The 25,253-nt window shown below is 48.8% G+C and overlaps 7 protein-coding genes across 7 annotated transcripts; 5 read left to right on the forward strand and 2 right to left on the reverse strand.

Moving 5' to 3' along the window:
• Positions 1-3,402: 3,402 nt before the first annotated feature.
• On the forward strand, positions 3,403-3,790 carry ABOM_001881 (uncharacterized protein; the record flags this gene model as incomplete). The annotated part of the gene is made up of 2 exons (XM_022529011.1): positions 3,403-3,539; positions 3,583-3,790. The coding sequence occupies 2 exons, from the start codon at positions 3,403-3,405 to the stop codon at positions 3,788-3,790; spliced, it is 345 nt and encodes a 114-aa protein (XP_022393436.1).
• A 1,617-nt stretch (positions 3,791-5,407) lies between these two features.
• ABOM_001882 (uncharacterized protein) lies at positions 5,408-6,127 on the forward strand (the record flags this gene model as incomplete). Its single annotated transcript, XM_022529012.1, has 4 exons — positions 5,408-5,420; positions 5,488-5,719; positions 5,774-5,939; positions 5,999-6,127. The coding sequence occupies 4 exons, from the start codon at positions 5,408-5,410 to the stop codon at positions 6,125-6,127; spliced, it is 540 nt and encodes a 179-aa protein (XP_022393437.1).
• A 2,111-nt stretch (positions 6,128-8,238) lies between these two features.
• ABOM_001883 (uncharacterized protein) lies at positions 8,239-8,706 on the reverse strand (the record flags this gene model as incomplete). The annotated part of the gene is made up of 1 exon (XM_022529013.1): positions 8,239-8,706. The coding sequence occupies one exon, from the start codon at positions 8,704-8,706 to the stop codon at positions 8,239-8,241; it is 468 nt and encodes a 155-aa protein (XP_022393438.1).
• Positions 8,707-9,666: 960 nt separating this feature from the next.
• Positions 9,667-11,498, forward strand: ABOM_001884 (putative penicillin-binding protein; the record flags this gene model as incomplete). The annotated part of the gene is made up of 2 exons (XM_022529014.1): positions 9,667-9,673; positions 9,892-11,498. The coding sequence occupies 2 exons, from the start codon at positions 9,667-9,669 to the stop codon at positions 11,496-11,498; spliced, it is 1,614 nt and encodes a 537-aa protein (XP_022393431.1).
• Positions 11,499-12,228: 730 nt separating this feature from the next.
• On the reverse strand, positions 12,229-14,956 carry ABOM_001885 (uncharacterized protein; the record flags this gene model as incomplete). Its single annotated transcript, XM_022529015.1, has 4 exons — positions 12,229-12,699; positions 12,757-13,171; positions 13,216-13,350; positions 14,019-14,956. The coding sequence occupies 4 exons, from the start codon at positions 14,954-14,956 to the stop codon at positions 12,229-12,231; spliced, it is 1,959 nt and encodes a 652-aa protein (XP_022393432.1).
• A 1,298-nt stretch (positions 14,957-16,254) lies between these two features.
• On the forward strand, positions 16,255-20,087 carry ABOM_001886 (uncharacterized protein; the record flags this gene model as incomplete). Its single annotated transcript, XM_022529016.1, has 9 exons — positions 16,255-16,996; positions 17,090-17,218; positions 17,278-18,173; positions 18,241-18,357; positions 18,409-18,753; positions 18,829-19,068; positions 19,130-19,307; positions 19,369-19,712; positions 19,764-20,087. 9 exons carry the CDS (start codon positions 16,255-16,257, stop codon positions 20,085-20,087), a joined length of 3,315 nt encoding a protein of 1,104 aa, XP_022393433.1.
• Positions 20,088-23,415: 3,328 nt separating this feature from the next.
• Positions 23,416-24,907, forward strand: ABOM_001887 (uncharacterized protein; the record flags this gene model as incomplete). Its single annotated transcript, XM_022529017.1, has 2 exons — positions 23,416-23,782; positions 23,841-24,907. The coding sequence occupies 2 exons, from the start codon at positions 23,416-23,418 to the stop codon at positions 24,905-24,907; spliced, it is 1,434 nt and encodes a 477-aa protein (XP_022393434.1).
• Positions 24,908-25,253: the final 346 nt, after the last annotated feature.

Here is a 25,253-nt window from a genome sequence, read left to right on the forward strand (position 1 = left end):
TCGCCCTTGCCTTCCTGTTCCTCTTTGCTGAAAATTAAGCATCACACAGCCACTATTGCTGCATTACGCCCAGTCCAAGCTATGGTTGCCTTAGCAGGTCGCCCACCACAAGAGATAAATATGCACTCTGTGATGGAACCACCCCGGGAGACCCTGCGAGAGGTCGTTCTGTGTGAGTGCTGTCACATAGACAGCCAGGAACGGTGGGAGTCAGTGCCGTAGAATGCTCAAGAACGACAACTAGTCACTAAGCGCTGGCTTGTAACCAACATCATACCTCGTGAGGCCTCGAAACCCAAGCCTAGGTGGGCGTCACTATACCAGTCACTCTGACACCTAAACCACCTTTACATTCACTCAATTTGCACGTCGCCCTTCTCAAGGAACCTAAGACTACATGATCGTATAATTATGCAAGGTCCACTCTTAGATCTATTGTTTCAGTTAATGAGCACCGGCTGCCAACATATTCACCCAGTAGTACCTACGTTTATTGATCCTTCTCCTACTTGATACCAACAGAGGACGCTAAAAGGAGCATATAAGAATGCGGGATTACATAAAGGACAAGACGCTCATAATGTATTAAGTTCCGATACCTTGCATACACTATTGGCTCTACCAAAAATGAAGTACTTCATTAGATCGAACCAGAATTGGACCTGGCGCAAGGCCCGGATCTTGCAATATTTAGGTTTCAGTGGGCGTCCCACAAACAGATAAAGGGATAGCTAAAATAATCAAGACCTGAGACACACCCCAAATTCAAGAACGCAAGAACATATGCACAAGTCCATAAAAATGACAAGGGTTCACTTACCTCAGGACGGGCCTTCTGTTTGAGCGTGGTGTCTGGCTAACATTCTCACCTAGGAGCCTACTATCTCGACCATGCCAAGTGCGGATATTTCTTTATTAATCGACCGAGTGCGTCCGCAACGTTCAGCACATATCCCTGGGATTGTACTGATTCCTACAGATCATGGAACTAAGTCAACATGCCGCGATGCTGACTACAAAACTATTTGCAACTATATATCAGAACGACGTTGGTAGTCTTTCCCCTCTGGGGGCCATTGATGACATGATTCGGCTGCAGTTCATGCTCTCCGAAGAGATATCGCGACTATATGCCATACTACACTATCACGGGCAGTCCTCGACACCGGTATTATGAACATCGATGATTTGTGGGAAACGGAGTTTACTGGAAGGCTGGGTTGGGCGCGACCACGCAGGGCTGACACGTCGCCAGAATAAAATATAATTGCAAGATCTGTTAATAGCATGAAACGAACGCAGAGTCGTATTCTCTGATTTCCCGGTAAATTAGAGATTTTCTCTATGTGGATCACAAAGTTTCCCCTATCGTGTCATTCAGTGCGTCTTCTGATCTGAGCGTTGGTGGTGAAATTGCTACGTCGATTAGGTGACATTCCACTGCCTCTTTGGGTTGCCTCATCCCTGTAGACTATTGGAAAGTGTTCTCCGTGCAGCCGCAAGGATGATTCATGTTGAATGGATTTCAACTATCTATCTGATATGCATAATGGAGAAAGATCGAACCCAACTCCATTGCGAAAAAAGCAGGAAGTGGGGGTTTTCTGAGCGCCTTCCGTGGTTATACGGCGGACTCGTCGACGCAGTGAAGTGGGTTCCAGCACTGAACCTAGCAGTCTACTGGATATCTCCGACACTTTTATTGGGCGAAGATTCATTCCTCTAATCTCCTTCCCGAATGCTCCGCCCTATCTTACCGTACCCCTTAGAAATACATCGATCGGCCGATTCAAGCTGCAGGTTACAGGAGAGATTGGTTCAAGGTGCCTCCCAAACCAATGTTTGGATGGTTTTAGCCTAATGTAGAATATCTTAACCAGCTGTACTCTGTATCATCGAGGCAAAGGGGCGTCCGGCTTCTAGTGGCCAACAAACTGCATGCAGTGGATACCACCTAAAACGAGTGTACCATCCTAGGTAGACTCAGGAATCTAGAATCTCGGGTACAGGGTGTGCTCGTTGTCTAATATAGTGGCGCCCCGCGAAGCCCCGAACGTCAAGCTAGTATAAAGTTTTCTCGTGGACCAAGTTTGGCACACTGCGGTGGAAGTGATGACATGTACTCCGTGGAGTTACGACACAATATATTCTGTTCCAAAGTAACTTCAAGGGAATGGGAATTGGGGCAGCGCTAGGAAACGTCAAAAGCAATATGCAGTGTCCTCGTATTGCTACGTGGCCGCTTCCATGGCCCATGAAAAACAAAATGCCACTTCTGTGGCGAAAGATCTCAATACGCACGGGTCCGATCGAGGCTGATCGAGCGGCAACTGCCGAATGGAGGCCCCCCCGTTGAAGACCTGTCCCACCGAGACTTGCCTGGCTGACAGATTGATTCCAACTCCTTCCCATAATGGCATGACTTGCTGCAGGTACCGAATATGGTGTTCACTAATCCAGCTAGTCAGGATCTCGGGGATCTTCGGGCCCTCCTAATGCATTTATGAATGTCGCGTGTCGGATGGTGTATGCACCATAGCATAGTCGCTGGCCGAGTAGTGTATCTTTTAGATACTCTTTTAGATACGTAATGCCATTCTCGCCTGTTTGTATGTGCATCTGAGCAGGGCCCCGATAGTCATCCCGCGAACTCCTTTCCCCGTCTAATCCCCTGATCACGAACCCTCGCTCGGGAGACCCTGCATCTTGTTCCCACAACGCGGCGGCAACCGTCCACGACCTTCCCACCAACAGCTTTCAAACGCAAAAGATATAAGCCTTAAGGACTTGCAATCGAAACACTGAACGTACGCCTGAATATCACGGATGTGCGTTAATATTGCAGATCCCCTGCATCCGCATCCCAGATCCCGGGTAACGCCAGTACCCACCGGGAACGCCATTTGCATAACGGTTAAATCGCCAAGAACCGGCTTCATATGAGTTTTACAGGATGCCTTACGGTTCTCACGTCTCATTCTGATGAGTCCTGCGTTTGTGCAATACCGCAGATCATGGCTCTGGCTGCTGTAGCCGTATTCAGGTACCCAATCCTAAATAACCGAGGACTCGAGGACTCATAGAGTGCAGCTAAGATGGACGACGCCCGTTCGATGATACCACAGTGTGCGGGGTCGTTGGTCGCGGTAGGTAACATGATGACCCCCATGCTGCATCCCCATGAAATTGCCACCTGGAAGGGGCTGTAGAAGGCTTTTCAAATTACATGTCCATCTGATGTCCAGGGTTCCCCGTAGGCGGTGCACCCAGACCATTCTCTTAAATTTGGCTTAAACGGTGACTGAAGGGCCAATGACCTAGCTAGCGGGACATCATCTTCTTAATTGCTGAAGCTATTGTGGCGGTATATTTGAGCAGAACCTCTCTTGCGTGGCGGTCTGCATGGGTTCAAACCCAGATCCTCCCTCTTCTGGGGGCCTTGAAACAAAGAAGAGACGACCAATCCTATCCTGTCTTCCGTGCTATAGGCGTAGAGTGAAGGCGAGTTGTTGTACCTATCTACGTGCCCTGCACTTCTGGTCGGGTATCAAGATTCTGCACAATACACAGTACAGGGAGAAGGCTGACAAGTATACTGTTGCAGTGCGATCACGTCATGCCCTGTACGCCATGCTGTCTACGGGGCACGCCTAAGGATTGCAAATTTACGGACGAAGGTCGCAATGCATATATGTTGCAGTCGGAATTGGTCAAGAAGATAACGGAGGAATGTGCAGACTTGGAGCACAGACTCGCAGAACTAGAAAGGGTTGGACCCGCCTCGCAATAGTCTCAAGAGGGTTGTTGTAAGTTATTCACCCTCTCAGGCTAAGAGCGCTTGTTCCTTCCTCGCGCAAAGCAGCGCGTCGCCCGACAGAGAAGGATCAACCACCCCCACTTCGAACCCAACATTAAGTTTATACTCTACCCGTTGTACAAAAGGTGTTCTAGTTCGCCAGCAATACTGGATTCCCTTGCAATTGGCACCCAATATCTAAAATGTGACTCTAGGACGTTAGATTTCGGATGCTGGGGAGGAGTTGGGTTTCAATTCTCTGTGATTCATGCATTGGAAGATATCACCGCTTGTATATACTGATATAACGTCGAATGCCATTCCATGTGGCAGACTGACAGATGCAGAATAGGCATTGTCCGACTACGAGAAAACATAACCTTGGGTTGTAGAGCTCGTTCTTCTGCTTCATGTTTATAGAATAGCCAGCAATAGACATATTTACGTGGCCGAAACCCCATTTTCTCAGGCTCCACCTGCTGTGCACCAGCTTGGCCATTTCCACAGCAGGAATGAAAGGAAAAACAAACCCGGTAGATACCCGTCCTTGCCCTGTAGCCGCTCGGTGGCTGGACTGCAGGTCTGGCATTCATTTCATCTTCCCTCCGTTCCTGTTATGGTACTATTTCTGGCCATCACAAGGTTACAACCGAACGATGGCTGCACAACAAGTTTCCCAGTAGTGTTCCGCTTTCCATGCAATTTACTAGATCATCTTACCATAAATATCGAGGAGGCGGGGTTAAGCGAGGGGGGGTGATCTCCCTTCTGTTCGGTGTGGCCGTACCCTCGCGTTCATTTTCAAGTGCCGCGACAGAATTCTTCTGACTCTTCCTGGGCTGCCCCACTGGGTCTGGAACTAGGTTCCGAGGTCACAAAATCAAAATTTCCCCTTGTTGACTTTAGATTACCGTTGGGATGGAGTGCTGGGATGTATCACCTCTGCATCTACGATCAGTGGGGTTGAGTCTGACTGGTCTTGGACTTTCTTTTCGGTTTAGGTTTCGTGTCCTATGCACCAAAGCCTCTGCGCGATTGCTTCCCTCTGATCTCGTCAATTCACGTGGACCACATTGTGTATCTGTAACGGCCATACACATATCTAGGCCTATCAGCATCGATCCCACTATTGCTCAACTGCTGCCCCCCCGCTTGGATAATATTCCGTCCGTGACTGGAGTGCACATAGCCCAAGTCCTTATAGACAGGTGTCTATGAGGTTTGTGGGCTGTCACCAGCTTAGCATGTTAGCCACTACTTAAGTTCCCAGCTGTGGCCCCTGGCATTTTTGGATCGGCGTCGGTAGGTTCAGTCCAGCATGACCGATAATGATGATGATCTTGGAGCCATTTCACTATCACCGGGCCCGTCGCTAACGCTTGTCATAAATACCCTAGGCCGAACCTACAAGGGTATCAGACCCTCGAGGATGAGAGGACCATAGACGAAATACACGCTCCATTCACCAAAGAGACGCGCTGTGTTCCTTGCCGGCGAATTGATCTGGTCGTTGCTTTATTCCTCTGACCCTTCCCAACTAATACAGCCCCCGTTCTCGTTCATGGCTACGACTGTTCACCCATCACAACCTCGTGGCGAATAGATACAATCATGGTCGATAGGCGTGAGTATTATCTTTGGTGACTGCTTTGGCGTTTTTCAGTGGTGGGTAGTAGTGACACTTGAACAAGTCAACGGAGCACGTGCCTTGCGGGTAGCCGAGATCATCAACGACTACCGAACCCTCCTTATGCACATCGCGAGGCATAATGTACAGACCCCAGCGGGCGATTACCACGAAGAGGCGTACACAGAGATTAGAGCTGGCCTGGCTGCTGCCCAGGCACTAATATCAGCCAACTACAACCCCAGCGTGGCACCTACCCAGTCCAACACGGAGACGGAGAAGGCGGAACTGCAGAGGTACGGGGACTAGGGCCTATAGCAATTAGCTAGGTGTGTCCTGACTATCTGTAGAACTATTCTCGACGCAAGCGCCCGGCGATTCCAAGCGCACCGCATCTACCTCCGAGTGGCAGCCGCCACAAGATGGGCCATCACCAGACAGGATATCGTACGGGGAGGACCGGCAGGGATCCAGCATACTGCTCCACTTAACTCGCTGGGCAATTCATTTCGACAGGTGAATCCTATCATGTGACTTTTTATCCCTGAACACTTGATTGACTGGGGACGCAATAGGAAATGGCGCGCTTGACGGACCAGTACGCTCTGGATGATCTGCGGGCCGCAGACACGCGGGCAGGATATTGGACTGTAGAGGATCCCACTCTACCGGAGATCCTTGACTGGATTCAGCACCATCTGTAACGAATGTACAGTTGATGGCCAGCCATTTAGGAGGCCGGTTTCTCTGGAGGAGCTAACAAGACGAGACCAACTCCTGGAATTGCCAACTTATTTCCTTTGCCTCGACGATGTGATTTCTATGACTTCTATGAGCAGGTAGATCGTTATCCAGCTAATTTCAGATTACATGTTGTGTGATTTTCTACCCCTAACATCCTATTCATATTCATCGCCCTGCCAGGGAATTGTCCTTTTTGTGGTTCCTGGGACAGCATAACCCACGAAGCAGGTCAAAATGACCCAGTTCTTAGACCATGTCGGCATATGCTCGACGGGTCCAAACGAACTGGAATACTCCTTGTTAGACTTGCCTTTCGAGCAAGGCTATAAAACAAGTTCACAGACTCGATGGTTGAGTCAGAGAGCGGTTGAGCTCCGGATTAAACCGTCCTCTCTGGACAGAAAAATGTGCAACTAATAGATCTTAGTTCTCTGACACAACTGGACATGCATCAATCATAACCTACGGTTCGGTTACTAAAAAGTATTTCAAAGATTCACCGGCGTCAGTAAATTGTCTAGGCAACAATACGCGACATCGTCCATCGCCGAAAATGAGAGTGAGCTGAGCATACTCATCAGGAATCCAACAGATTCTATCCTAACGTATCACGAAGCAACATCCACCTGCGTCACAGGCTAACACCAACGGCGGCTGATATCTAACTCTATCCTCACTTGGATTGCAAGTCATCCTGCTTGGAATACGCATGCCCAATGCCCGATGGGCTCAAGTGACCAACCCTTTGCGTAGCGCAGCGGTGTGTCTGAATACCGTTATAAAAGCCAGAGGTCTCTGCAAAGACTGCAAGATGCATTGATCGCCATGGCTGATGTAAAGGCATGCCATGAAGTCTAAGTCTAGACCTATATACCACCCTTCTTGTCGCTCCAATTTGGGCTGTAATACTCGGTTAGACAATTGGCGGTAGATTAGACACGGGCTACATCTTGTCTGCTACTTGAGGTTTATGTGAGTGCCTACCAAATATCAACTTGCATTCCGGAAGGCTAGTACAAGTCATGGGCAACGCTGTTTCTGTATTTATGCTGGAGACTCCTTCCGATTCCTTTCGATAGGTACGTATATTCGTTCGTGTATCTATCATCGCGGAGCAATCATGTAGACATCCCGTCTTCGCTTCTCTAGAGGTGCCATAGCAGCCCGCTTATTCTCACAAGATGCTCTCAGAATATGCTAAACCATTTTGTCTAGTTTTTCCCCCCTTTATAATATGGCTGAGGCTTCGACGTCTTCGCCTGTCTAACAGCTGTCGAGCCTTTGTTGCATCACCTATTATGTCGTACGACCTTGCCAAGATCCGCACAGGGAAGATCAACCAGACAGCGATGTGACGATAGAGACGCTCAGCCGAATAGGTAGCCAACTTGCTTTATACATCGAAGATGTCCCTACTTACTTGCAGCTTAAAGTGTCTGCAAACTCGTTTTAGCATATATCTATACCCGCTTTATACGGCGGCTCTGCGCATATCAGAAGGCCTAATGTGAACGGTTCAGAGAGAAAGTAGGCTATTAGATGTACATAGGATAGCTTTCAGGAGGAGGAGGGCTCGTGCCGCCAGATACCAAGGTGGCCAGGTTGAGAAATATGTCTCAGTGATAAATACATATCTAGTCGCACCAAATAACCCTGTGATATACTGGCCGGCTTTCCCTGAATAAGCACTCCGGATCTCGACAGATAATATTCCACCATATCTGGGGCAATGTCTGATGATGTTTATCTAAACAGGATCGACCCAGCGTGGGGCAGAGGATACTGGTCCCATATCAATCCCATCTATGCCATGGCAGCTTATAAGCCCAGACCTGGGGTTATATTGGATGACACCCTCTGCCAGATTTGTTAGTAACAAGATATACTAACGGCCAGTGGGTACTTGCCTGGTGTAAACCTGACTTCATGGTTTGCGTGTTGTTGTTGCGGGGTTGTCTTGCAGGTACAGAATATTGTACCAGGCTGGGATGGCTGTAGTCCTAGCGCATATGTGCACCGGGAGCATCCGCCTCTGTGAAGTCCATATCCACTAAGTGCCATTAGTCATTAATCATAAAGAGCGGAAGGTCCAAATGCTATAGCAAGCAACGGCTATAACAAAGCAAGATGCATACTTCTTCTGCACAGTAAGGCCTACACGCTCGGGATCCCAGCCAAAACATCTGTTCAGGCTCAGTTGGATCTCGTGCCTTCCGCCTTGGGGATTATTGCAGTCTGCGACGAGGAGGTCCGGATATATATCCTCTGCGCGACGCATACGCGGGGTTTCTGACCGTGAGTTTGATGCGGATGAGCCTGGTGAGCCTGGTGAGCCTGATGAGCCTGGCCGGCTCCCTAATCGGTCATCGCGCGCGGTGGCAATGCCAATGTCTACACAGTTCGCGTGCAAACTCAATGCCATAGCTTCCGGTGTTTGGGGAGGAGGACGAGGAGGGGGTATGACATTATTGACGGGGAGGCCTTGGCCAATGGCCAAGGCTGATAGATACAGAACAAGGATAGCCAGAGCCTGCTGCATTTTGATTCTGTGGCGCCGAGACTGATTTTTCCAGAGCTGTGTACGGAGAGGGAAATGTTGCAATCAATAAGCAAGATCAAAACAGGGGAAGTGGGTTCAATCGATCTCTTTATCACATCTATAGTTATATAAGGGGTCGCAGCAACATTAATCTCCGGGTGCGGCATTTTATTGAATGACTACACACACTTGGCACATAGGGCAAATGAACTATTTTCTTTTTGAGTTTTATCTTCTAGCTTTTCTTTGTGTAGTCGGGCTGGAGTTCAATGCGCCATGGCTTTACGGGTGGCTCGGGCAATGTATGGGATACCACCTATTCTCATCCGCCATTGGTTGAAGCTGCATATCTTGCCCTTGTACTCCGTATTTACATATCTGAATGTTGGTTCCAGTTTTTTCAATGTTGTGGTTCCGGAAATTTGCATGGCTCGGAACGTATACCAAGTGTGCTGCCTCCTTAATATTGAATCACGATGCAATGTTTACACTTCAGATCTGATAGATAGATCAAAGTGGCCGGCTGTGCTAGCTAACTGTAGCGCATTGGGTAGTCGCCTTGCAGGAGAAAATATCTATCTATCAAAAGAAGACGACCCTCCGTAGCAAAGCTGTTGTACAGGGCGCGGTATATATCTTCGGCAGCACAACTTCGAACAACTACCCGTTGACGCCCAAGCAGAAGTCTCACCGGAAGTTGACGCGGTCATATTTTCAATATTATTACTATGCATTCGGATTTTAGCGTTCCTCTGTTGTTATATTTATTATGTACTCTATACTCTCAGTAACAACAAGCATTGCAAATATTTTATTTAGCTTAGCTCTTGATGCTTAATCACACAGGATCCCTTGACGCAAACTTACCGAGTGGAGAAGCCCTAATAAGTGATAGAGTGAAGGTGGCACTCTGGCACCAACCCAGTCGGTAGATCGGAGTTGGTTTTGACATTGACCAGGATGTCTGGTTAATGTCGGGCACCGTTACGGAGCTAGTAGTAACTTGGTGCCAAGATCCTGATACACATCAAGCTTCCCTTTTCTCCGTAACTGGGCGTTGCTAGGGAATACAGAACCATCTGCCTGCGACGCAAGTACAAAATACAAGCCTCATTTTTGACCAGTAAGCAATCCCACCGCCTTAGGAGAGGGCGTGAACGTTCACTAAAGAGACGACAACCTTAGTGAATCAACGCATCCAAGATATCCTCGAGAACGTCTCGTCTCTGTATCGAGGACCGGGCGGAGCAGCTGCCGTATTGAAGGATGGCAAACTCGTGGGCGAGCATGTCTGGGGCTACGCAGATCTGCAAAAGCTGGTTCCCATGACTGCATCCACGCTGATGCCAATATGCTCGATCACGAAACAAATGGTGTGCATGATGCTGAAAGCCCTGGAGCGCAACCCCACCCCGGAGATGCTGAAGCGGGGCAACGTGGCTCGGCAGTTCCCGGACACTTTGGTGGAAATGCTACATCCCGACCTCGCTAGAAACACCGCACTAAAGCTAGAGCACCTATGTAATAACCAATCTGGTATTCGAGACTATTGGGCTATGTCCATGTTCTGGGGTGCCCATCCTGATGGTGAATTTCGACTCGGGCGAGACGCCAAGAAGGCCCTGGACCGGACCAGGTCCCTGCATTTTGAACCCGGTACCCAGTACTCCTATTGTAACTTGAACTTCCATATCATCGCCCGACTTATTGAGAGGGTGAGTGGACAATCCCTAGGCGACCTACTTGCTGAAAGGCTCTTCTTACCGGCTCGCATGACAACTGCGCGCCTGTGCCCAGACAACGGCAACCTCCCTCCACCTTGTGTTGGGTATGAAGGGTCCGAGTCCTCTGGCTTCGTTCCAGCCATCAATCGCATGCAATGGTCTGGCGATGCAGGGGTTGTCGCGTCCCTCAAGGATATGATTGCATATGAAGATTATTTGCAGACTTGCTGGGATGACGAGCAAAGTCTATATCGTACCATCGCGCATCAACAGTCGTTTAACGATGGCACACTTGCACGATATGGGTACGGCCTAGGGCACGGTATTGTCAGGGGCGTGGCCACGATCGGCCATGGTGGTGCTCTTCGTGGATTCCGCCTCCATAGAATCCAGGCCCCATCGGAGAAGCTCGCAATTGTAGTTATGCTCAACCATCAGGCTGATGCAGAAGCGGTGGCCCAGGATATTATGCAAGGGGCCTTTAACATCTTCAAGGGCCAAAATCCTAGACTTAACCCTGTTAATCCCTCCCCGGACTGGTTTGGCGCTTTCTATGATCCGGATGCCGGGCTGGTTGTTGAGGTTGGGCACGGCCGTCAGGGCCATTTGACCGTCACGTACGGGGGTTCTGGAGAGACCTTGGCCTGTGTTGAGGAGGGCAAAGCTCAATCAAGTAATATAACTGCCACAATAAATGGTGACACCCTCACACTCCATCGTTTAGCCGACAATCATCTCATCCATGCCGAGCGTGCTGCTACTGGCCAGCAACCACCTAAAGACCTTTACGTCGGCGAATATTACTGTGCAGAAGTCGACTCGACCTTTCGTTGCAGTGGCAAAGGTGGTATGCTATATGGGAACTTTGAAGGATATTTGGGGCAAGGACCACCACACCTCATGCGATATATTGGGCAGGATATCTGGCTTCTCTCATGCCCACGAGGCCTAGATGCGCCGGCGCCCGGGAATTGGACTGTAGTATTCCAGCGTGATGACCACGGTCACATTGCTAGTGTAGTGATTGGCTGCTGGTTGGCCAGGAAAGTAGTGTTTGCTAGACAGTAACTCAGGATTCGAGAAGAGCGCGTTATAGCTGGGCTTGTTGACAAGAGTCTTGAAGGTTATCACGCACCCAATACAGTTAAGGATAATGTGAGGCTCCGTTAATTAGAGGTCATATCGAACGATTTCCACTCCGGCTGAAACCATCTCCCGTTTACTGCGCACAATGTAACTCCGACTTAACATGCCCTAAGTGCAAGGCTTATGGCCACCCACCTACGTACTGATACCTTAATTGTACGCTGAAAAAGCCCTTGGACGTGTGACTCTGTGAGTACTGAAAACAAAACCTTCGATGAGGCCATTATCCTCAAAGCCTAGATACACGTTGATGGCTGGGCTGGGAAGCAATAGAGCTACTACTTGATTGGCAATATGGGAAAGATGCAGATGGCTAAACTACCGACCACGTAAATATACCCTGGCTAGACCATGTTATGCCTCAACTCAGCGAGATATACGATCAGAATAATGGGACTAATCTCCATGCGCACACATTTCTATTCTTAACCCAACTAAGAGTAGGATGAGATACATAATTTCACAAACCAAGCTATCAACTACCGTCCAGTGAAGGCTTGCATGGCCTAAAGAAACCATGCCACACAGACTGTCACTATCGATCACAGAGCTGATTGAAGGTCCAAAACACGGTTCCATTTCGAGATAGGTTCAGAGTGAGTCGAAGCCCGAAGCCATGAGCTCCCCAATCCAGATCTGCTGAGATTCACTATCATAGATCAGGGGTGCCATCAGCAGATTCAGGACCTGGGGGTGGATTTGTATCATCAAAGTAATGATCTTCATAAAAGAGCCTCCAGCCTTTCTTATTACGCCCATGAGCAACCGGGTCATATTGGAATATGGCGTGCCGCCTGTATGCGGGAACTTCGCGCGACATTTCAGCTGTAATGTAGAACCATGAGGCCGTGGCCGCGCCGGGCAGAAGCTCTGTATTGAGCAGATTCTTCAACTCTTCGAACTTTTTCCAGTACCTAGGCGATTTATACGGCGATTTATGCTCCTTCTGTCCCAAGCGTGGGTGCATGAGGTATATACGTGTATCATCATCCGGAGCATTGAAAAGCTCTGGGTCTAAGGTTGGACCGACTCCCGATCGCGGCGTACGCCCAGCGATAAAGTTCAGGACATTTCTCGTAAATTTAGGCGCATTACCCCAGCTTGGGTTCTCCCAGTAATGTCCCTTTAGATATATTAGCCATTGTCCGCAGCCTCAAGTTCGACAGAGTGTGCTTCATACCATATAGACCGCTCGCTTCGAGACGACGGTGACTATAGTACAGCCTGTTAAGCTGTCCGTGCCAATCTGAAATGGCTCGCTTCCAAATATCACTTGCTGTGTGCCGGAGTCATCTGTTGACTCCCCGTCGTCGTCAAATTGAATAATCTCAAGAGGCTGCCCAAAATAGGGATCTGGTTGTTCATAGCTATTTGCGACGTATTTCCTAACTTCGGCGAGTGTAAGAGTCTTGAAAGCCCGTTTCCCGAGAAATAGTTTTGGTCCGGAATCGGATTCTGTATAATTGCCATCGGTTGCATTGTGGAACCAGTCCTGGTAACTGCGTGACCTCAAGCCCTTTGAACAGTGAAAGCTAGATGGACTACATATGGGCTCACAAGATGAGGCATCGAAGCTTCCGGCACAGTCGGGATCCCTAAGAACGTCAGATATAGTGGGTTTATCGTAGCTTCAACGTACCCTCGAGAGTTCAAGGTGTGGTTTGCATTATACGCCAGCCCAAACGGTAGTGGCTGCAAAGTGCCCGACGGGGTCGCTGGTGGTATCCTAGCACTGCTTTGTTTCCAAAAAAGCAGGAAAAGGATGCAAAGCATCCTTTTCTTTATCAGCAACATGGCTTGCTGAGATTCCTTCTCGCGTTATGATTGTAAGGAGAAACATGCAAGTCAGTGTGGTAGATTATCAATAACTATCAAAGAATATGGGCCGTACTACTCCTATAGGCCTGCATTCCCGCGTCACAACTTATACCGTTCTTGGGAATAGGGACCTCGTTCTAACTCTATCTTTATAAATGAGGTTACATAGGCTAGTTTAGCTCATAATCGGGAGCAGGGATCGGGGATTGCTGACTATGGAGGTCAACATGGGCCCTCGATGGTCTTGCAAGTGGCGGAATGCAGCAGCAGACATGTCATTATTAATCTATTTACCGGTGCACCTCAAGCAGGGGATTTGGGACAATATTTTTGAAAATTAAATTACCATTTCCCCGAGGTTCAAAGAAAACCCCTCGGTTCTTAACATGCTACTGCCCATGATGCCGATTAATGATTCCTACCAGTCTCCTTGCATCGGCTCCCATTCGTGTAACGGAAATAGGTCCCAGGTTTCTTCTGTTGCCCCTACCCCTAATACGAGGGTATTGGGGCACGTGAGGCACATCAAAATAAACAGTAGATGGATCATGCACCAGCTGATGGAGATGCAAATATTCCAAATTTGGCTGGGAAGTGGATAGATGATGAAAAATGGACTCAAACCTTCCACTGACCAGATACACCTTTTCCATCGATAGACTGGCCAATTGAACGTTTTTGAGAAATTGAAGCAGAGCTGCCTCGGTCGTGCGAATGTTATGAAAGGTACACTTCTTGAGCAATGGGAATGGACAGGAATTTGCGATTCGATTAAAGAAATGCGCTTCTTCCTGTATGGCATCCGTGTAGGCGAGATCGTAATATACCCACGCCAAGTGAAGTTCCTCTAGCACTGGGAACATATTCACAAAATCACAGATAAATCGGGTATGATCCCTAGCTTGATCAAAGGATAGCGGAGACTCGTAGTGCTCATCGAGATCGCGTAACCAGTGTGACAAGCTTAAACATAGCTCTTTACACTCTCTGAATGTGGAAGACAGGTCTGCTTTCTCCATAACTGCCATTATTTCACCGCAGGCTAGGGCACAGCGAATGGGGAAACATTTAGCAAAAATATCCACGATCTGCACAGACAATTTGCTGTTGCTGAGTGCCAGCATAACAAGGTCAAACAACTTTGCCGTGGCATGCTCTGCCTCTTCCAGCTCTGAATCTATTGGCTCGTGAAGGGAAAGAGACAGAGATATTAAGCCACCATGTGAAGTATTTTGGCGCAGGTTCTCCATTCCTTGCACTAGCAGCTTAGCTGCCTCAAGGCACTTGTCAGACGCATTTGCCACCCCAAAGTCGGATAAAGTAAGATGTTGGAGCACACAGCCAACCTGGCCTGGTTGAGTAAAGTGAGCGAAATCTTCCAAGGGGGCCTGTGCGATGTGTAATCTCTTGGATTTCAAATTCTGACGGAATCGACCATTGGATGATTTGACCGAAATACCATGTGCAGTTAAACGAAGGGCACAGAGGTCTTGAAAGTCCAGAAAATTGATAACAGTCTCAATCAGTTCCATTGGAAGACTATCCAAAGTCAGGGGGGCCATGGCTTGGAAATCTCCGCGATGAGTTGAAAGGCAAAGGAAGAAATGCTGGTCTAGACCCTGATATATTAATAGATTGATGGGTTAGCCCAGCTATCCCCGATTAAGCTTTACGGGGAGAATTCAAGGTTAAACAATACAAACGAGATGAGGGGAAGCAAACCACATGGGGGTTCCCCGATTGGTCCTTGTTCCGCCGCATGTTGGCCTGAATCCCGTGATTGCAATCTAATCTTTCTGATCAGGTATAGTTATGTAGCATTGATCAATATTGGAGGATCAGATGTCAATAATTGGCGCCGGATCCTCGAGAACCCGAGATATCCATGTAAATGCTACATCCTATTAGCCCGTATGATCTACTAACCGAGATAACGTCGGCAGATGGCTGTAGCGTGCAATCGTTCTGTCGCGAACTGTTGTCCTCATGTGATCCACCATCCCAATTCCAACTTCAATCTCTGAAACATTCTCCACATTCATCATCCAATTTTATACTATTATCATCCCGTTATTTGAAAATGGCGTGTTCCTGGTTTTTAGCGTCGCATCATGGACCGAATCTGGTTACTCTCAACTGTTATTGCTTTTTTCGCCGGTTTCTTCCTGCTCACACCCCTGTTGAGAGAACTCCAATGTCGGAGAGAGCCGGCAATGCACAGAACCAAGCCGTGCGAGGAGAGATATCTGTGATAGATCCTGGTCTAGTTTACACGCTAGACGTCCACGATGTCACCCTGATCAGGATAGAGCATATCGGCAATCTACCTCTTGATACTCGAGGTTAGACTGTGACCTTCGCCCCTGACTTGCCGCCGATGGGCAAGGTGTAAGCTGTGCCAATGGAGTTGTGAGATGAGGGTGGTACATAGGTACACAAGCAACCTTTGGGGCACAAGGCAGAAGGAAGATGCTATAAATTGGCGACCATCACCATAGATTCCAAAATTCAGGCTTAGTCGGACCAAAGTTAAGATGGCTCACCCCGAGGGAAGCCTATGGCGACATAGGGACATGGGCTTTTCTATGTCCATTTTTACCTTGCAATCATTTATTTTTTCCTCCCATCAGCTCGTGCTATTTCCTTCCCATGGTGGTTGGCGCAACGAGCTACCGAGAGCAGTGCTTCACTCAGCGTCGATGGCCCTATAGCAACGGCTAGTCCAACTATCGCATTCTCGTCCGCCGTGGCTATAGAATCTCTCATTTCGGCTCAGGTATCTCAGTTGGCCAGTGTCCCACCAATCCCTCTACCAACAACTATCGATGATTACAACACTTGGACACAGGTTGCCAAGCTTATGCCACCCTTACTAACGTACGACGCTAAGGACGACACTCTGCAGATGATGGCGGCTATAAGAGACTCTATCAGGACGGACTCAGATACCGGGATGACCGTTAATGGCCTGATTGGACGCGGGAACGCGCTAAGAGTCATGATCGTTGGAGATTCAATGACGCAAGGTCAAGAAGGTGACTACACCTGGCGTTATCGTATCTGGCAATGGTTCAAGGAACAGGGAGTTGCTGTCGATTTTGTCGGACCGTACACCGGCACAGTTCAACCTGACCATCCGGCAGCACCGGCAGTACCTGCTTTGTACGGGCAAAAGCCATTACCTGGAAAGCCAAAGACGAGCGGTGGCTATGCTGCCGACGTCTCCCCGGACTTTGATAAAGACCATTTCGCGGTTTGGGGTCGTGCAGCAGCTGTTGATAAGGGGTTGATCTATGATGTGCTCAGCACGTACCCTGCAGATTTGATGCTCCTGATGCTGGGCTTCAATGATATGGGATGGTTCTACAGTGACTCTGGAGGTACTCTGGATAGTATCCACACTCTTGTTACCAACGCTCGCTCTGTTAACCCAAAGCTTAAATTTGCCATTGCTAATGTACCGCAACGAAGCTTCATTGGAGGCCGAGAGGATCTTCCGGTCAGTACCAATATCTATAACGCCCTGTTACGCGACTCAATCCCGAAATGGAGTACAGCCGATTCCTCAATCTCTCTTGTCGAGCTACAGGAGAATTACGACTGTGAACCTAGTGGATGTGCAGCCGGCTAGGACGGACTTCATCCAACTGCGAGGGGTGAGTATCAAATTGCTCATGCATTTACTCGTACTCTAGTGAAAGACTTCAAGATTGGAAACTCCCCATTATCTATCCCTGATAATCTACCTGGCAGACCACTCTCTGTACCGTCCAATTTTAAAGTCTTTACCAGCGCCACGGGAGTAACAGCTACATGGGATCCAGGTAGGTTCCTACAGTAACAGGAGGTGGTGCTATAGCTGGTGCTAATTGAACATCGGTAGTCTATGGAGCATACAGCTACGATGTTCAGTCTCGCATTCAAGGTGGCATCCCCAACTTTTCGCCAGGGAGTGTCTCTACACCGCGATGGGACTCGACCTGGCCCATTGACGGCTGGGTGTATGAGGTTAGGGTCCGTGCTAGCGCTGGGGACAATTTCAAAGGAGACTGGACATCAGTACTGTCTGCAACAGCGCATCCTCAGACTGCGGCGGCTCCCCGTAATGTAGTTGTTAAAGCTACTACAACTGGTTTTGACATCTCTTGGGATCCTCCCACCGGCGCTTATACTGATTCTATTATCGAGTATAATGTACTTTACTGGGACAAATCCGTGGATTGTACCTTTATCACAGGGGGGGCGTTCACCGGAACCTCGGGGCACATTGACAATCTCAAGTCGGGGCATTATTATTTCATAGCCATCGAAACGTGGAATTCTGCAGGTGAAGGGTTCCCAGCAATTGTTACCGGCGTTGTGCCTGGCGCTGGGACTCCAGCCCCGCCGGCTGATTTGAAAATATTTGCCAATGATCCAACAACGGTCCATATGACGTGGGGCAAATCGGCAAACGCAGCTGGATATCGTCTTTGGAATAGAAATGTGCACGACAGCACAAGCGTGCTTACTGCGCAAAACGGCACGGTCGAAACTACCTGCAGCGATCAATACTTTCTCTTCCCGGGAACTTGGAATTATGAGTGGTGCGTTAGCGCTTTCAATGGTGATCTAGAATCTGAAAGGGGAGCCTGTGTTTTGGCCCCTTCTCCGACTGCCGGAGGGAGCGCAGCGCAGACCTGTCCTCCTCCACCCGCTTGGTGTCCGAATGGCGGCGGAGCTGGGGACGGGGGAAGTGGAGGCGGTGGCAGTGGCGGCTCCACAAGCCCCCCTACCCCTGTACCCACCGGTGACCAGCCATGGCCAGTGGTTACTAATGGGCATTGCAAGGGCCCTGACTGCAAAGGCGGGCGATGCACGGGTCTTCTGTGCGCCTCCTTTGGCTGCACCGGGACTGGGTGTCTCAACGGTGTTTGTACGGGTCCAAGTGATTGCGTTGTCCGCGGGTGCATTGGGCCAGGCTGTAAGGATGGGGTATGTATCTCCTCTGGCTGCATCACGGCAGGTTGTGTAGGCCCACAATGTGGCAGTGATGGGAAGTGTAGTGGTGACCGTTGCATCGCTTTGGGGTGCTCTGGATTGGACTGTGGGAAGGATGGCGTTTGCCATGGTCCCAACTGCTGGGAGGGAACTTGCAGCGGTTCTGGATGCGTCTCAGGCGCTTGTACAGGAAGTTCCTGCACCAGCTATGATGGGTGTACAGGTGCCGACTGTTCTACTGGAGGTGGGGGCAGTTGCACAGGAGACGACTGCAGTAGTTGTACAGGGCAAGGCTGCGAGGACGGAAAGTGTACTGGAGATGACTGCAACGCATGCAAAGGGAAGGACTGTCATGATGGGCGCTGTATCGGAGACGACTGTGTGAGTTGCTCAGGCAAGGACTGTAGCCCGAGCTCCGGACGTTGCACCGGACTCCATTGCAGTGCTTGTGTAGGAATACACTGTGCCTGCTCTCACGGACACTGCGGTTGTAAAGGCCCACACTGCACTGCGTGTTCTGGCTTGGGATGTAGCTGCTCAGGCCTTCTGGGACTGTTCTGCAAATGCATTTCTTCTGGCTGTACCGGTTGCTCTGGGGCTGGGTGTGGCTGTCTGGGATCCAGTTGCGGTTGTTCGGGCCCTAGTTGCAGCAGCTGCAGTGGAAATGGATGTACTTGCTACGACCCTGAAGGTTGTAGTGGAGGAAAGGACACAGGGTCTACAACCACAAAAGAACCAACCACGTGTGCAACTAGCGTGACGGCAACGAATTGCAAGGTGGGCTGCTCAGTCACGAACTATGGCGATACTTCACGTACAACAGCATGTTTCACAACCGAATGCTCCACCACGCTCGGCTGCGAAACCAAGGGCACAACAGCGACCACAGCAACAACAACGAATCTCTGCCCACTGCCAACAGACAATGCACCAGTAGGGACTTGGGACCCCCACGGCCCTATACCTACTCTAGGGTCCGACAATCGATACACAGCGAGCGGCGAAGGGACTACAACGACGCAACCATCAACCACTACCTCTTCCCAGCCGTCCGGCACAACTTCTATACCTATACCAACAGTCAGCGACCCAGGTTCATTCCCCGTTTATTGCTTTAATGACCATAATGACGGCTCGTTCGCGTCGTTCGACACCGCCTCAGTCAGTTCAGCAGTATCTTCGCTGTGCGGATCCGGCAACACTCTGAACCCTCAAGGTCCCCCTTACAACTATGTCTACTCTGGCCAAGCGGGAATTAATGTCATCGCCTCTTTGCAATGGGCAGATAATCAATCTGGATGCCACCCTGAGAAGGGAGTGAAGCTAGTAAAAGACAAAGTAGGTATCCTCCTTCCTCATATCTGACCGAGACTGAACTATCCGCAACAGTGTACAAGTGCATACCAAAAGATTGTCTCTAAATGCGATAAAGGGAATGCTGATAAATACGGCGGTGCCTTTATTGTGTCGTCTGACGATGGCTGCATCCAGTGGATGGTTTATGCGCAGAAAGCGGAAAATAAATGCAGTTGTAATGAGAATGGATGCACACCCGAGAGCCCAGCTTGCTGTGCTAGTGGCACATGTGGAACAGATCAGCAGGTAACCCTTGCAAGGGTTCAATTCATTGCTCCGAGTGAGGTGGATACACTATTTAGTTCACGGTTGAGCTCGCTTTTGGAAGTGGGAAACCGGTCAACGCCCATTCCTTAGGTTTTGGGTTTAAATCACAGAACCGTGGGTCACCGACGCTAAAAAAGAAAGACATTGTATATATGTATCTACCAGCCTCCACCTGCCAACAGCCAGGTCATCTCCTTGATCAGTAGCTGGAGCTCTTTGTTGGTGGCAAACCTCATTTCCTTGTTTTCCTGCTCGGTGATGTATAGGTTTGCTCCGGCGCAGCTGAAGGAAGTCCGATTTGACCATCACGGTAGTGCTCTCATTGAGACAATATGTGGTATCAGTGAGTATTCGCTAGTTACAACTAAAGTAGAGTTAAGGCTCGGTTTCATTTACGGCATTATCATGGGAATGCAGCTGATTCAAATCCATATACAATAGACTGTAGCGGTAGGTGTTCGGTTGGATAGGAGGGGATAAATGATAACACCAGAGCGCTAAAGCCGATCTAGCGTTGGTGAGAAGATATAGTAGTACTTTCAAAAGGTTGGGGCCATGTATAGCCAAGTAGACTAGTCTATCTTGAGCGAAAGATATCATTTTGGGGACCGATACCCTGATGAGTAAGGACGAAATTCGTGGACGTGAAGGGGGGAATATCTAGCAGAGCTTGATGGGCAGCCTTTATGAAACAGTGGCTCCATTATGTACATTAAACGAGAGAGTGAGAAGGAATACAGAGTAGCTACCAGCCATGTAAGAGGTCGATATCTAGAATGGTAAGATGTACTGGGTAAGGCGAAGAAAAAAGAGCGATCAGGCATGCATTGAGGATATATCATGTGACTTACTCCAGATGGGCTGAAGGAAATGTAACTGGCCTTGAGAGACCTTCTCATGGCTCGGCTCCCCCACGGTGCGGTGGAAGACATCGTGGGACATCCTGGGAGCTCAGCTGCTATAGTATTAGCAGGTACATCCCCTACCGTATTAGTTATTGGCTGACTATCACGTAATTAGGTAGGCAGCCGGACAGGCAAGCAGATATGTTGGCAATACCCATCCTGAATAGTCTCTTTCTGTTTTTTTCTTTGAAAATACCGCGGCAGGGTGCTAAAAGATCGTGCTGATCCCTGTTGATAGGTTCGTATATCGTTTCCTTGTTCGAATTTTGCCAGCTATATACAAAATATCATAGGACCTGAGAGAGGCGGTGATGCTCTTGCCACAGTGGTTGTGGCAGTTCCACACACGATCCTAACGCACCCTACCACAGTAAAAGAAAATGATCTATCAATTATGTTCCACGTGGGAAGCTCCAGCGAGGTACGGGCCGACCGGGCCGCAATTTATCCACTCACTCAACGTATGGAGCTTTCGGACATGGGTATTTCTTAGGACGTAAGTAATTTAATATATAAAGCAACAGAATAAAGTAAATTAACGCTGTCAATAGGGCTAACAGGACTAAAAGTACTGCTTATCGACAAATTTATCAAAGCAAGGAAGGGATAGTGGCGTACCAGGAGCATCAAGTCGGTGGATTCAATGAATAGCAAGAAAAATAAATATCTCCACAAAAGTAGAACAGGAAGCCGCATCTGGCCAGTCAGCCAGAGCTCAGCAGGGCATATCCTTCATTTACAAACAAAGATATGACCTGAGCTGCAGCGTGAGTTCGGTCTTGGTGTTATTATGACGACACGGCATATGAGAAAATATCAAATCATGGGACTTACTCCTCGGTCAGAGGTATATATAGCCCCCTGTGCGTTCACCTCAGATTCTCATAACCTCGGTCACAATCTCAATCAATCTCTCCTTCCTTTCAAGCATACATTCCGATATGACTTTCAAGATTTCGGCCAATCATGAAGCTCACTTCCGCTCTTATTGCTAGCGTTCTGGCCTTGACAACCTCGGTTTAGCCTGGAGATTGCACTGCAGGTAGGAACTATTCGTGTTGGTGTGTTGAAGGATGTTGGTAAGGCTTAGACCCTTCTAAAATTATTCTGGAATCCCAGTTAATCTATGCGATAACTCGGGATGCCAAACATAAGACGCTCATGTGGGCTGTGATCAAGAAAAAGTACGGCCACGACTGGACTGCTGTTACCTACCAGCCCTAAAATTACTTGTGGCATTGTGAGTGTGGTGGAGGAGTCAGCCTTGTAGAGAGATGCACCTGGTGGTGTGTCAACAAGGGTGCTGGAAACAATGATGACTGTAAATAGGGGTGGACATGTCTGGGTGGCGTAGCTGGGTTCATGGGATGTGAATGTGGCGGACGGACTCGTGCCATATCTTGCGCCATCTTGGTCTTGTGTGAGGAAATAGTCATTGTTTCAGGGCGTAGATGTGAAAATGGTAGGTTAAAGCGATGACTTTAGGATAGAATACTGTTCCAATACACTGTCTTTTGTCTCCAGTGTGGTAATATCTACTATCAGTATACATAGTCCTTGCACATTCTCCTCTTGTCTCCTAAACGACCCGCTACTTAAAACGGCTGTTCGAATGGCTGCGTATACGAGTCCTCTTTAACCTATTATAGAACACATTAAAGCCAACAATTGTGGGTGTATATGTAATTCCTGTGTGTACATACAACAATAAACTGACATCCGCCAAGGGTAGTGAGAAGCCGTACTCTGAATAGGACCATGGAGATCGTGATATACGTGTATTACAGCTTCATACAAACTCGCTTACTTAGACATATTCTGTTCCCAGCCCTGGCCCTGTACTGGAAAGATGGCCGCATCTGCCCACTATTCTTCAAATACATATTCAGATGTAACTCGAACCTTACTACCAATTATTTTCTCATGTTTGCCTTACAGAGGGCATTTTGATCTTACGTGTCCGCGGCATCCATAAACGAGTGGGATCGTCGATGATGGTTTAGCGGAATAGGACAGGAATTGGGTCATGCTTCGAACTAGCTTTTCTGCAGAATGGTGTCAAGTGTGCACTTCGCTAACCCCAGTTATGCTCTGTATGTTCGTTGCTTTCGTCTTCTACTCCTAGTTGAGGTCACATCCCGGAGGGGGCCGCCTTGACGAAGCTATAAACCATAGTAGTATCACGTTCATCATTAGAAACCTACGCGAAAAGTAAGACAGGTAATCCCACTACTGCAAGATTTTCAACTTTGAAGTTGGGAATGAAGCTACTCGCTAATTTAAAGCATGATGAGGTAAGAAGTAAACTCAATACGACAGCCTCGGTAATACTCGTACTTATCTCTTCTAGGCAGGCAAGCGCTACTGTCTTGGCTTAGGCACCAACGACAGGAGATGCTATGTTGTCTATTACAACAGGTCATCTGGGATAATTAAAGGCACACATATATATGGAGCGCTGACGCCAGTTCTACGAAGATATTAATTCTGACCATAGGATAAATCATTTTACAATGGCACTAGCAGCTCACTCAGTGGACCAGCGTGTGTCCCCGCTTTTCTCGCTCGGGCTTGATGTGTGGTATATTGTGCTTGACATTCTCCGTGAAGACCCTGAACCGAATGAGGAAGAGGACGATGACGAGGACCCTGATAGTTTTTGGAAACCCAAGACTATAACTCGGAGACTACCTCACCTTCCAGATCTCATAAATATGAGTAGCACTTGTACATGGTTTCGGAACTTCCTTGCCCCCAGCATATTTGCCAACCTCGAGTTGTACAATACCACCAAAAGCGCCCAGTCAATTACTGCGATTAGCCAGGGGCGGCATGCTGCATGTGTCAAGACGCTGCGCTACATTGGTATCTGTGAGACGGGTATGTGGCATAGAATCACAATGATGAACGCAAGAAAATCTAACCATACGCTCCGCAGATCAGCAGAGCTCGCCACTGGAGAAGGTGTACCCCCTAGAGGTTGACCGAGTGCTGTCCAATCTACGCATGTTTAGTAGTCTTGACAAATTCGTGATCGAATTCCCCTTCGACTACGACGATGACCTATTGATCAACTATTTTCAAAGTGATATATTCTACCCCGAGAATGCTCTATCCGAGGAGAGTGAAAATGCCTGGCGTGGACTGATGGCAGCAAGCCTTCACGCAATTGTGTCGAATTACACCAACTCCTCATCTACTGGTCAACTGCCTCTATCCATCGAATTCCGTGATCTGAACATTTTCATGGTATCAATTTTCACAACCGAAGCATTCCAGTCGTTCCTGTCACAGCTTACGACTTTCAATCTCTCTATAAGGAGATGGGATAACGGCGTTGGGTGGACCATGATGACCCAACCAATCTTCGGCGACTTCTCACACTATCTAGGCCCCTTTTTCTTCAACAACCTAGCTGCCGTGGAAGAATTCTCCTTCGATCCCCGGGACACGGCATCGCTCGGCAACGGAGGGCAACCGTATTACGAGGACATCGGGCTGAGAGACACGACAATGCCAAGGCTGCGGAGGCTTACATTGAGCAACATTATCCTCTGTTCCGAGTTACGCGACTTTCTTGTTCGACACAAGACCACACTGGAGTCTATCACATTCCAAGACTGTTTTGCAAGTGGCGAGCGGCCACGTGAATATGGACAAGCGATCAACTGGCGAGAGCTATTTACCACTCTCGCGCAAGAGCCTTTTTCTCAGCTTACAAGCTTTCAGCTCACTTGGGAAGAAAGTCAACTGCAGATGCTTGACCTGGATGATTCGTGGACTGATCCCGGCGTGGCCCAGCTGGTGCGCCAGAAGCTCGAGAGGGAGCCCCACGCAAAAGCATTCCCATATTGCGAGGTGGACAGCAAGTATGGATCGAGATACTGTACCACCGAGGCAATCCAAACCGCCTTTCTAAACGGAGCGGACTACCAGAGTTATGTGGATCTTATGGCTGTAATTCAATGGAATTGCGTACATGGCAGCGGAGTAAGCAACGACTAACGTCTGTGTATATCCCTATCCATATAGGCCATCACTTAGGGCAAACTAGTACATACGACCATAGGGTGTGGAGAACAGGGCTTCCCGTCCGCTCAGCCGTACTTAAGCCACACGCCGGGAGGTTAGTAGTTGGGTGGGTGACCACCAGCGAATCCCTCCTGTTGTATGTTTTTCTTTTTCTTTTTTTATACCTGTTAGTTAGTGCCCTTGCTGCTCTGCCTTCAGCCCCCTCCAGCCCTGAACATCGCGCTCCGCCTGAAAGTAACCTGAAACCCGTCTACTACCGCAAGCCATTGCGGCCACTCCGCAACAATTCACGACGTGATGGTTTCTGCCGGCAGTATAC

This window comes from Aspergillus bombycis (genome assembly GCF_001792695.1).
Source record: "Aspergillus bombycis strain NRRL26010 chromosome Unknown contig00007, whole genome shotgun sequence".
Classification (NCBI taxonomy): Eukaryota; Fungi; Ascomycota; class Eurotiomycetes; order Eurotiales; family Aspergillaceae; genus Aspergillus; species Aspergillus bombycis.